This window comes from Bidens hawaiensis, unplaced genomic scaffold, assembly GCF_021521415.1.
Source record: "Bidens hawaiensis isolate Kalapana, Puna unplaced genomic scaffold, B.hawaiensis_p1.1 tig00025751_1, whole genome shotgun sequence".
Taxonomy (NCBI): Eukaryota; Viridiplantae; Streptophyta; class Magnoliopsida; order Asterales; family Asteraceae; genus Bidens; species Bidens hawaiensis.
Genome location: NW_027494116.1, coordinates 226,566 through 240,329, shown reverse-complemented (window position 1 = coordinate 240,329; position 13,764 = coordinate 226,566). Strand labels below are relative to the sequence as shown.

Genomic DNA, 13,764 nt, shown 5'->3' with positions numbered 1-13,764 from the left:
GCGTACTGCGCGTAAGGACGTCACGTCTCTGAGCATGGTTGGTCCTGCGGATCCAGTTGGTTTCTGCGCAGACGTCCCTGTTTAAGGTGAGTCTTGCGGGACCAAATGGGCTCTGCTGGGACCTACCTCTTCAAGTCCCCCCAGTCCAATGTTCTTCTCATGCGTGTTTAATAAAGTGAGGTGAACTTTTGGACTTGAGCAAAGGGTTTTGAAAAGGGTTTTGTAAGGTTTTCCATGGGGATTCTTTCCGCGGAAGTCCTTGTCACTTGCAGAAATGCCCGAGTTTCCTGCTTGGTCTTTGGGTATGATGCGGGTAGGTCTGTAACCTCCTCGCAAGTCAGGAGCATTGAGTCCCAGTTGTATGGATTTTCCATGAGGTTTTGGTAGTTTTGAACATAGTGATCAATTATGTTAAGACCACCAATTCCATCCTGGAGTTTCAAACAACGTAGTTCTCGACGTTCCCGCTATGCGGGGATGTTATTTCTGTTTCCGCAAGCATTGCCCAGAAGATCCTTCTTGGTTTCAATTCCCAGCGGAGCGCTAGGTATGTGAAGGGTTTTGCCTTGACACTGTACCTACGCTCGTCTTACGGTTACTTTACTTCCAAGGTATTCCTGGCGTCAATTCCCTGCGGGTGCTAGGTATGTGAAGGGTTTTGCCTTTACACTGTACCCGCACCCGTCTTATAGTTACTTGGTTGCCGAGGAATACTTGGCTTCAATTCCCTGCGGGTGCTAGGTATGTGAAGGGTTTTGCCTTTACACTGTACCCGCATCCGTCTTACGGTTACTTGTTTGCCAAGGTTTTATTTGGCTTCAATTCCCTGCGGGTGCTAGGTATGTGAAGGGTTTTGCCTTTACACTGTACCCGCACCCGGCTTATGGTTACTTGTTTGCCAAGGAGTAAGGGGTATTTTCCCGCTTACTTTTTAATATTTTCAAATTTTTGAATTTTGAAATTCGAAGAGTTGGTGAAAAGATAAGAACAGTCCAAACCTCTGAAACGTCGTGCGACGGTTTCTTCTGACTGTGTCAGGACGTGCAGGAAGTTATGGTGACGTGACAGAACATGGTCATTCCAGACGCTTTTCCTAGCGCGTGGGCACGATTTTTCGGGCGCGTGGCCGCGAAATTACTGGCACACGTCCTGTCAACAGCTGTTGCCAGCCTGCTTTTTGCCACGTGTCATAGTTTCATTGCACCTTCGATTTCTCTCTCCTCCGCATTAAATTCACCGCATTAATTGCGATTAGTATATAAAGGGGGAGAGGCCTCTTTGTAATCCACACTTTCACCTCTCTTCTTCTTCTTCTTAGTGATTTCCGGCAAATACTCCCCTTTTCAGGCAAGCATTTTCCCGAAATCACTCTTCTTTCTGCAAAAATGTCTTCTCATGATGCTGAAGCTGTAGCCGACGATAGGAGTACTGCTGGCGAGTGCCAGTGTGCTCTACCTCTCGATCAGTACCAGTACATAGTCAGGAAGTTCATGCTCGAGTCTCTCGAGCCTGAGTTTCCTGAATCCCACCAGACTGTGTACGATGCCCCCAGTGGCAAGATCGGGGTATATGCTGCATTCTTTGTTTATGGGAACCTTAGGTTTCCATTGACAAAGTTTATGTACCGTGTCCTGGAGAGGCACGGTGTGCACCTGACCGAGGTGCATCCGATGGCGATTGCCAAGGTTCGGCACTTCGAGTGGGTGTGCCGGATTCTGGGTATTGAGCCCTACGTGGACCGCCTGATGACCTTCTATACTTGGAGGTGCGTCCAGGGGTGGTACACCCTGACAACCCGTATTAAGGGTTTGAAGATCTGCGTGACCGAGCGCAGTCTCCGATCGTGGAAGCGGGAGTTCTTCTACATCTCTGCCCGCGCCATCCCCATTGCTATGAAGTTCAAGAAGGGTCAAGCGCTTCCGAGCCTTCATGCTTCCAGTTACCAGGAGGCGGAATGGTTCACGAAGATATCCCGGGTCCAATCTCCGGTTTACCGGTTTGCGGAGTCCGGGATGGTGCTGCTGGGGATGAGCCGGGTATGGAAGGATGCGTCCCGGTTTCCCATCCTTCTTGAATACGGTTTGAACTCTATTCCTTATGGTATGTCTTGTCTTTCTTGCTGATATTAGTTAATTTTCTAACTGTTTCTTTTTCTTTCAGAGGGGAATAATTTGGAGTCGCTCCTGTTCCCGCGGGAAGCTGACAGTCCTGTGCGGGTGGGCACTCGTGCTCTGGATGACAATGAGTTGCCCATCCTGGAGCAAACGGCGGATAGGTTTGTGGAGGTCTATCCGCCGGGCCAAGAGATCCTGAGCCACCGGCGGCCAGGTAAGGAGATATTCTATCCTGAACCCCTCAATGCTGTACCCGTTGCTGGAAATCCTTACATCCTGTCTTCTTCTGAGGAATCCGCAGATGGTCCTCCCCTTGTGCGGAAGAAGAAGGCTGCTGCCGGCGTGAAGGGGAAGGAGAAGGCCTCCACAGCTGATCCAGTGGTTCTCTCTGACTCGGAGTCAGATAGTGAAGAGGTGGCGGGGAAGCCCGGTGGTGAGAAGAGCACTGCTCCGGAGGCTACGACCGTTACCTCCGGAGAACCAACGAAGACGACGGTGACCGGTACCAAGAGGCCGGCTCCATCGGGTTCCTCCCCGCCCGTCCGTACGTTCAGGGTCAAGAAAACCCGTAAGTACAATCATAATGTCTGCAGATTTATCACTATAAATTTAACACTTTCTTCTTTGTGCAGGCGTGGGTGTTGACGCATTCCGGGGTGAACCGCAGGGGAGTATCTCCCCGCCAATGACGGTAGGCTCGGTCAGCCTTCCTGAGGCGTCGACCCAGGCGCCTGCGCCTGCATCCGCTGGTCCAGTTGCTCATTCCTTTGAGCCAACTGTTCCGGCAGTGATGACGTCACCGCCGGCTGTGAGTGCGATTTTTACAGCATCCTTCACAGAGCCGGCGGTTACTGCTGCTGCTTACAAGGCGGCGACCACGGCGGCGACCACAACGGCGACCACGGCGGCTGCCACCATGCCCGCGCCACCGGCACCGATGGCCGGACCATCAGGTACGCGCAGGGCTTCCCGCCGATCTTTGCCACCTTCCCGTCTGCCTGACCTGTTGGATGGATTTCCTTTAGGTTCAGGTGATGGGTTTGGCGGCTATCGGCCTGTCATTGACCCTACAGGTGCGTAGGGTTCCTTTCTTTTTCCCTTATGTTTTGTATAATCTTTTCCTTACTGCTTTTGTTTCTTTTGCAGTGTCGGATTCCAATGAAGTGTATGTTCCTCGATGGAACATACGCCGAGGAACAACCCTTCGCACACCTGTGGAGTGCGTGGACTGGGCTCGCCACGCTGCTCCTCCGGGTGCGTTGGGGGAAGCCATGGTTAGCTACCAGGAGGGTAGGCTAACTAATGAGCTTCGGGTTCTCCAGGCCCGGATGCAGCCGCGCGTCGAGCTGCTTTGTCGTGAAAACAACAAGTTGAAAGCAGCTCACGCCAAGGACATATCTGAGGCGCGTGCTCTTCGGGAGGAGAACCAACAGCTGGCGGCAGCTGCCGCCGACAAGGAGAAGGCCTTCAAGGCCCTCGAGGTTGAAGTTCAAGCGCGACTCGAGGCCCGCTCCAAGGCTGCCCAAGCTGTGAATGAACAGCTTCGGCTGGCCAGGGAGACTGCGCGAAACGCAACCGAGAGGGCTGCCAATGCTGAAGCCGTTGCTGAGCCTTTGCGTGTGGAGAATGAGGAGCTCAAGGCCAAATTAGAGGCTCTCCAACGCGCTCATGATGCCTTGGCAATGGAAGATGCCAAGAAACTCCAGGAAATCCTGGACCAGAGGGGGGTGCTTGACCAGACCCAGCGGAAGCTTAAGGGCGTCGAAGAGGCTGCCGCAAAGGAAGTTTTACTTGCCAACCTTAACAAGAGCGAAGCCGAACGCGCCCATAACGAAGCTCAAGCTGCCCTCCAATGGCTTCTTCGAGAAGCGTTGCCTCAGGTATGTTTAGATTTATCTTCACGCTTTTCTTTTGTAAGAAAAGGTTCTAATACTTGTGTTCTCTTTGTAGGTTGTGCGTCGGGTCTTTTCAGAGACCTCTTACGATGATGCTATGACCGCAGCCCTCAACGCTTCTCATGAGGATGGGGAAAAGGCCGGCTTCTTGCTTGGTCTAGGGTTTGTTGAGAAAGGTGTCCCGTCTTCCAATTTCCCTTTGTTCAATATGGATACCGAAGCCATTTATGACCAAGCATTGAACCAATACGCCGCCTTCCCGCATCCAGTGGTGGAGAAGGTGGACGAAGTAGCTGCTGCTGATGATGGGTTAGCTGTCCTCAAAGCGTTCCTCGAACCACCCCGTTCTTCTGACGGAGCGGGTCCAAGTGGAAGCGGCCCTGAAGCTTGATCCTGAAGATCCCTTCCCATTGCTAAGATAGACTTGTATAGTTTTTTTTTTCTTTTAGGCGGGTAGTTACCCGGCCATTCTTGTAATATATTCTTGAAATATTAATCTTTTTGCGTATAAGATTGTTATTTCCTTCTTTGGGTTCCTTGCACTAGCCTGAACAGTGTACACCATATAATGTGTGCAACACTTAATAATTAAGAACATTCCCCACCATAGGAACCATGAAGGCCAAAGCGACCCCTAGTTCTTACCGGACCCCGGACAGATTACCGGTAACCTGGGGGTTGGAGAGATGTTTCCCACGAGGGGTTAGACCCTTAGAAGATGGTTCTTCTGATAACCTGCAAAACAGACACCGTGAGCTCGTCACTTAGAAGGGGGGGTTCCTCCTTGTGACCACCCTCCGGCGTGAGAATCAGACTAGATTGCTCTTTAAATATAAAAGTATATTAAGAGATTGCTAGAGCAGATATCAGGTATAATATGATGATAATGTAGTAAGATATGTTGTGTTTAGATGATCATACCATTTGGGGTATTTATAGCCGAAGGTAGGTTTCCAAGGAGGTATGGCCGGCTGCAACAGTGTTCCTGTTCATCAACAGTAGCCTACGCACGTGCCCTGCTGGTAGTTGGTGGGTAGGCAGCGGCTGATAGTGACCAGGCCTGCTGTATACTATTCCCTTTCTACCAACTGCCGGCTACGCACATGGTATGACAGTAGTTGGTGAGTAGGCAGCGGCTTAATAGTGATACAGTACAGGAGCATGCTGCTCGCCATACTGTATCAGTGAGCTGTCGTATCCCTGATCAGATCTTTCGCCCATACCTCGTCAGGTACAGTAAAAGGTCCTTCAGTATACAGACTGGCTTATTTGGGCGGGAGTATTCCCCCTCCCGCCTTTGTGCGGGATTGCTCCCGGCTTTGCTCATTTCTTCAGGTGACACTGAATGATCGAGAGCTAAGTACCTAGTGCGTGTAGCCATGCTGCGCGGGTGGCCTTCCCTCATGGCTTGTATCCGAGGCTGCGGGAACAGGCGGAGTCCTTCACCATGGGAGGCATTTCCTGCGGGAACAGCTTGCGTACTGCGCGTAAGGACGTCACGTCTCTGAGCATGGTTGGTCCTGCGGATCCAGTTGGTTTCTGCGCAGACGTCCCTGTTTAAGGTGAGTCTTGCGGGACCAAATGGGCTCTGCTGGGACCTACCTCTTCATCACCAAAACCAAAATTCGGTTTTTAGAAAATCATCCACCTAAGAAACAAGTTTGGCTACTTCGGTTAGTTTGTTGGTTTTCTATTTAAATCGGTTAATGACAAACCTAAACTTGGTCTAAAATTATGCTTAGAAATACATAAAATGAATATATGAAATAGAGATATAAAATACAAAAATATAAAAAAATAAAACTGATTACCGATTTTCGAATATTTTGGTTCATCAGTTTTGTTTAACGATTTATTCATTGTTCAATAACAATGGCGAAATCGGCTTCGAGGGTTGATCTTCAACATTTTTTTATTGTAAAGGGACCCCTGTTTTAATAAAAAGAAATACATATGTTTTTATAATAATACTATAATAGGTCAGTTCGATCAAGATCATGCTAAAATTACAATTGGATTAGGCAAAATGACAAAACTTAGATAACAATTATTGGTTATTCGGTTTATTTAGGTTATTCGTTTTGGTTTAATCTGCTTTCAAATCCGATAAATCGAAAATGGACACCACATTTCTCATTAAAGGTCTTTTGTTTTAACATGTCTTATCTTATACACACCGAATTGTCTTAATTTGCATTTTCGGATACGGATATAAATAGATCAATTTGACATATTCATACAACAAACTGTTAATATTTGGTTCAAATATATACAATTATATCAAGCATTTATATAGATCAACTTCGAAAGAGTTCGAATGTTACATGTGTTTACTATACTTTACTTGATATTATATTAAATACACTTATATATAGTAATTACATGTAACACATTACTTTTCTATAAATATGATTATGAAAAGAGTGTGTTTTCTGATCTTGTATTTTGAGAATGAGATTGCTGCATTCAAACTTTGTTAGAAAAGCAATATTACATATTTAGATACACTTCGATGACATCTAACCACCTTTATTGGTGTATAATAGTTTAATAGTTTAGACGTATCATGATTCAACGGTCTTTCCATTCACAAAGCTAACATTTTATCAACTGAAAGTTGTGAGTGATTTTCAAGCTAAAATTCGGTTTTGACGAGGTGACCTACATACAACGATACAAGGGTCAAGTCTCACATGACACTATGAGAGTATGACACATGCATATTTGAAAAAAGTTTACTATGTTACAATGTTATAATCTAATATATTCGTTGGTATGTTTAGTCACTTTGACTCTCAAGTGTCAGAATTCAATTATATATTTTTGAAAAGTGACGCTAGTAGAATTATAGGCTTGTAAATGAAGTGACCGAACATGGACAAATCACATGTTTGTGTTTGATCATTTAACTTTAAACAAACATGAATCGTTCGTTTAAAAAATGAACATGTTCGGTTTTCTTTATGTTCGTTCATTTAAAATTTAAACGAAAATAATTGAACAAAGATAAACGAACATAATGAACATCATGAACAAACACAAAGGAAAATAAATGAACACACGTAATAACACAGACGGCCAAATATAAAACATATTAAGTGTGATATAATTTATAAAATACAAATAACATTTAACTATTTAATATTAATATGTAAACGAACATAAATTAACGCTCACGAAAATAAATGAATAAACGAAACACGTGTTCATGTTGGTTTGTTTGACTAAATGAACACAAACTTTTTGTTCATGTTATGATTGTTTATTAAATTAACGAATATAAACGAATTTCCGGACAAACGGTTCACAATGTCGGTTCATTTACAAACCAGTCGAAATAATCATTTTACCGTCATTGGTTATGTTTGTACTATGTAGAAACAATGAAACACGTGAATACGTATCAAAAAATAATTAACAAAAGCTACTAAGAATTTGTGAAGTGTGCCAGAAAATGTGTAGTTTGTGTACCGTGTGTGGGCCGAGAGGTTAACCGAAGTTACCGAACTGCTTTTGTTAACCGAGCTAACTATATTATCATACCAAGAAGTTAACTGAAGTGTGCCGACAAATGTTTTTCTGTGTGTGGGCCGAGTTACAGTAAGAGCTTATAAATTGGGCCAATAAAGTTTAAAGCTGGCAGCCTATAAAGTTTTACTTCCCCAACATTATGTGAAGTGAGAAAAAACCCAACCATAGCCAAAAATTAAATTGTTAACCGAAACTAACCATAATCGAACAAATCCGACGACTAAGTTTATGGTTAACGTGTATCCGTTAACCGAACCAAACCGAGCATTGTATGTTTATAGTTATCCCAAAATTTATACCGTCATTATAATCTTCTATACCTACATATCCAACTTCAAACATATAAATTTATGTTATAACTATTTATAACACAGTTTTGAATACCATAACAAAGTTTGAAACCATCGTATTTTAGCTTTGAAACTTCATAATTAAAAATATACGTACATTGGATTTTTAACCTAAATTAAATGAAAACGATCCACGACTCACGGTTAACTGTTATATGATTAATCAATTGGTTGTGATATTAGATCATGGGAACAAGCTAGCCGCAAGCATTATTATATGTTTTTATATGATCGGGGGAGGTGGAGTTACCAAATGTATATAGAGCATTTAATACCAAAATTTCACTTGGCACCAATCTTTTCAGACAATGATCTCATATATAAATTATGTCAAAATGTTTTTTTTAAAGAATGATGTTTGGCTGCAGTGGTAATCAATGTTTTACTTTGATTTAAGTTACCAAGGTTTTATTCCTGTTAACTTCACCTTTTGTTTTCTTTTCATCCTTCTCCAAATCATGTCATTCTTAATAGTTTTTTTTCGTCTTTCTAAAAATCATACTTGGGTTTAAACAATAGAACTTCCTTTTAAAGACACGTGCCTCTATCAAATAAACTTGCCTCAAATTGTTTGAAGATAATTTCTCGATAACTAACCTAAGGGCATCTCTAATGGTGTGTTGTTGGGAGATTTGAATCCTAGGTGGCTTCTAGGTGGAAGAGAGAGAGAGGAGGAGAGAAAGTGAAGAGTTTGGAATTTCAATATGGTTTGTAAGGTGTGTGTTAGAGGATGAAGGAATGAGAATGAGAATGAAATGAGAGAGATTTTGAGTGAATGATTAAGATGTTTGAATTTCAAACCATCACAAAGCATTAGAGATGCTCTAAGAATGAACAATAGTATAATTAACAATCTAACATTAATATCATATTGGTTGTATTGAGACGGGCGGACCCACATAAGTGGACAGGGGTCCAACGAATTCACACTTAGAACATCTCCAGCCATGTGTTTAGTAACTCATCAAGTCTAGTTGGCAAATGACATGAACGAGAGAGGAAAGAGAAATAGATGAGAGAGAGTGTATGATGTTTATAAAACTGGATAAGTGTGGATGGGTTTGTGAGTGGGGCGTTAGTGAAAAGATAGAGAGAGGAAAGAAAAAGTAGAGAGAGAGAAGAGAAAAATTGATGACTGGGTCATCCACTTTGTTTAACAGTGTGATGCTCTTATTTTAATTTTGGTTTGTTATGTTTACTATTAACTATTAAGATTTCATTTACCCTGTACTAATATAACTAATCAAGACACTAACCCCTTAAAAAACTTACGCATAATAAAATAAAATAAAAATACATATAGTAGAATGATTAACATTGTTTTCGCCGGCTCACAAGTCACACCCTAACTATGAGCATCTTTTCCAACCTAACCTCTCGAAAATCAAACCCATAAACTATCTTCTTCATCTTCGTGACTCTCAATGGTCAAGGTTTACCGACACAAAGAAATCAAGAACGATGGTCAGTAATTACGCCAAAGACGATGGTGGCAAGCCAACCGGTGCTCTTGGCGCATGTAACATAAGTTTTACCTTCTTTGTAAGTTGATTTTTATAGCAGCTAAACATTGTACAATATAGACATTAAACCCATAACCTCTCAATTTCACATAGAAGTAATAATAAAGAAAAGTTTTTTTTTAAATGTTAACTTTTATAAACAACAAACTCAACATAAAGAAACACCTAGACCGCCCAGCCTCCACCAACCGAAGACCAGGGCAACACCAAAAAACACAAGGGGAAAATTACATAAAGTCAAACTTACACCAATTTAACCCATCTATCAATATATTGTTTGATCTATTTTAAACAAAGGTAACCGAACAACTTGATGTCTCCTATAATCTCCTTCCCTTTGAACACCTCCTCGTTTACAACCATATTATGAAAATAAAATAAAAAATCAAACAAAACAAATGACTACGCTTGTGGGCTTAGGTCCACATAATATAAGGAAACACCCAAATAAAAGCCCACCGTATAAACAACGCGTTTCTAAAGTCGGCTAACCCTGGCCTATAAATACCACCTTACCCCTTCACAATTCACATTATACGCAAACCAGATCTCATCTTCATCCGTTGAAACTCTAACCCTAGTTTCAAAATTAACACGTTGGCATCAGTTACTCTGTATCAGAATCCATAGATCCTTACTGGCTCTGATAAACCCCCTTGTTTTCAATCTCCAATTTGAATATTTGGGGGTTTTGTTTTGGATTTTATATAATAATAATAATATCTTTTCGGTTCGATCTATTGGAAAGAATGTCTCGGTGCTTTCCGTATCCTCCTCCTGGATATTACAGGAACGGGCCCACACATGACGCCTTGATCGAATCGATTAAGGTTTGTGTTATGAACGCATTCTTTTTGAGATCCGTTGATGTATCATGTTTATATCAAAATTAGTGGTTGTGTATGTATATGTATATGTTAGATTAGAGAATTAAGCGATTAAGCGATTGATTTGGGCGAATAAGTGTATGTATGATTTTGTTTATACCAATTGTTTATAGGTATTTTGGTTTTTTATTGTTGTGGTTTAATTGAATTGGTATTATTAAAGGATTTAGAGATGTGGTTAGGTTTGAAATATGTGGTGTTGTGAATATGGTGATTTAGAGGTTTCTAAGTCAGGTTTATAAATATAATGAGTTGAAAGTTTATAATGTTAATAAATATTTAATATTTAATAATTCAGGTTTATAATATAATGGATATTGTAGGATTTAAAGAGAATATGTTTTTAGTGACAATTTGTTTTGTCTGAAAATATTGTATATCTAGAATGTTTTGTAAGATTGCTAATAGTGAATTAAGAGGGTCTAAGTTGTGTTTTTAATGTAAGCATAATGTAGAAAATTAGGTAAAGGTGAGTAATTGGTGGTATATAAAGCAATGAAGATGGTAAACTTAGATTAGATGGATGTTAAGATTAGGTGGATATATGATATTTGAGTTATAATATGGTTTTGAATAAGTGTTATGATTCAGTTCTAGTAGATGAAAGTTTTGATTAGGGGGTTTATTTGTGAGTCATGTTATGTTTTATATTTTCATATTATTGCTTTTATGTGGTTTCTGACAGCATGATTGTTTTGCTTGGAAAATTCAAGCATTATAGTGTTATGATTTTCTTGTAAATTATTTTTTTTTCTATTATTAGTAGTAAAGTTGTATTGATGTATTTGTATCATTGTATCTAAAGAGGTATATAACAGATGGTTAATGTTTAAAATTGTAATGTTATTTAGTACCATGTTACTGTTGTATCTAAATATGTTGTTCTGGTGCTTTAAATAAAGCTCCAGAAGGATACCGATAAGACCAAAGCAGACCGAAAGAAAGAGAAGAAAGCCAAGAAAGAACGAAAAGAGAAAATCAACAATGAAGTTAAGACTTACAAGAACACAATCGATGATTTTTTCAAGGGAACAAAGGCAGTCACTGAACTTAATGAGAAGAGTGATTTGACTCAAGAACATCGTCAACCCTTTAGCCCTCACCAGCCAAGTTATTCTTCTGATAGCACACAAAACAGTAACAAAAGAAAACGAGACGATTACAGTATGTTACTGCCGGATAACTCTACTGGTAATGGCTAGTTTCAATTGCTTATTTTCATAAGTCTTATCTTTGTCATTTGTATGCTAATCTTGCAAGATTTGTTGTATTTTATACAGGATCATTCAAGATTCGGTTTGTAAAAAAGCCAAAAGCTTCTGATTCCAACAATCTTGTTAATGACGTAAGGTTGAACATTTGTCCGCCAATACCATTAGCTTCCAATTCAAACAGATATCTGGTTTCAAGTGTTGGTAACAGTTGTGGTCCTTCAACATCTGGGAGAGAAAACCGAACTCAAACAGATATTGGTGTTTCAAGCGGGCTGTGTTTTGTTAGAAATCAACAGCAAGTTGTTCCCTCAATTCGTTTGGAACCTGAGGGACCGAGTTCATATGTTTCAAGAAACATTGATCAACGTCTCGTGATTCCTAATCTTGTTTCAAGTAAGACAACAAGCACGGTGGTTGCTGGGAAAAGACCAATTAATGAAGTATCAGTTGGTCCATCGAAGCAAACAGAAGACCCGAAGAAAGTGGGTCTCACACGGACAGAGAAAAAGATGAACAAGAAGCATGCAAAGTATGAAAAACTGTTAGGAAGTTGGTTACCTCTGGTTTTACAAACTACTTTCCCTGAGGTTGGTGATGATGAAGATTGGCTTTCTACGGGTAAAGCCTTGAAATCATCGACGTGTAAGGGTGATGTTGAAACGTGTAGGGAATCGGTGGCTTCTTGGCAGCCTTGTGCGCGGTTTTTGCCTGAGGTGGAAATACATGCGTTGCCGTATACGGTTCCTTTTTGAAATGGTTGACCAAGATGTGTACAGTTTATATTAGTAGGCTAGAATATTTTTTTGTTTTTTAAGTTTTGTAATTTGTTGAAGAACCAAATTGGGTGTCTTCTAATAGTATGGCCTTAAATTTTGGAACCATTCAAGCATAATGCATTGCTAGTTTAGTTCTAAAGTTGTGTCATGTGAAGTTTTCATCATGTTTGTTTCAAAAACATATTGTTCATACTTTGCTAAACGAATTCGACTGTGGATGTAATGTTTAGTTGCGGAATTTAAAGTTTTAAACTCTGAAATGCATGTAGAATGAACATTGCTTACTACTACAGCTTTACACATACATTCAGCTTAATAACCCAATCAGCAAACATATGTTGTATGCATAATTATGCTAGTCAATGTGCTGCATAGTACATAGTTATTCTATAATTTAACGCAATTAGCACATTTATACTACAAGAAGCTATGGACTCGGGTTCCAACTAGACCAGAATTGTGGTTGTGAATCGAGATGAAAATCTCTCCATGCAGTTATCCTCTTGATGGATGATCATATATTGTTTAAAACCTCAAATATCAACTAAACTGAATACAAACTTCTACTCTCAACCTCGTGACAATGAAATCAAACCTCTATCGCTATATGCTGTTCTTCGGATAAAGAAGCTTAAATGATGAATCCAACGAGAGGGAGAATGAACAAAGAACAATTTATCCAAACCGAGATTCTGATGAACCTGCTTTATATCAACGTTCATACAAGATCGCACTGACTTTTTAAAGATCATCTGTAACAGACTAACAGCCAGCAACTCCAGATCCAGCCCATCTGACTAGCAGCCCACTTCCTCATAAACAATGAGATTAGCCCACCATTCTCCTCATATTAAAACATAAGCATAAACATAAATTATAAAGCTTAAAATTATAACCCATTTAGCTTTAGAACTGAACAACACAAAAACATAGCTTTTTAACATATACTCATACCCACTTCCATTTGTCCGCTTTGATCGGTAATCGCGGTTTTGGACAAAGGTTTAAGCAGTCTTGCAGGCTGCTGCTCCTCTAGATCAAAATAAAGTTGAAAAGTCAGATTTTGATGCATATTCATACTCTATATTGCTGAGAGACAGTTACCCAAATTCAAATGATATTAAACGTATACACGGGTCCGTGTACACTCATTATCTACACCAACGACACAACTTTACTCTCAATTGAGTTTAAAATACTATGAGTGAATCAAAACAATACACTTGTGTAATTCGTTTGTCCTTGTGACTTTTCTCTATCCATTCTCTTTTATCTCCACACTCCACATATATACATGATGTTCGCCTACCTATATATGTTTATACTTGTTAACGTTAAAGTGTCTGCGGGCTCGGATCCCCTGAACCCTCGCACTTGCTCATGTTTGCAATTGCTAGAGTAGCCCATGAAGAGAAAAACCGTCACCATATATTATCCCCGGGGTTTGGATCAAATACAAATGAAATTAACGTGC

At 40.7% G+C, this 13,764-nt stretch overlaps 1 protein-coding gene across 1 annotated transcript; it reads left to right on the top strand.

Moving 5' to 3' along the window:
• Nucleotides 1–9,921: 9,921 nt before the first annotated feature.
• Nucleotides 9,922–12,365, top strand: LOC143572125 (uncharacterized). The gene is made up of 3 exons (XM_077057366.1): nucleotides 9,922–10,243; nucleotides 11,203–11,491; nucleotides 11,581–12,365. Exons 1-3 carry the CDS (start codon nucleotides 10,163–10,165, stop codon nucleotides 12,264–12,266), a joined length of 1,056 nt encoding a protein of 351 aa, XP_076913481.1. The 5' UTR covers nucleotides 9,922–10,162; the 3' UTR covers nucleotides 12,267–12,365.
• The last annotated feature ends 1,399 nt before the right edge of the window (nucleotides 12,366–13,764 follow it).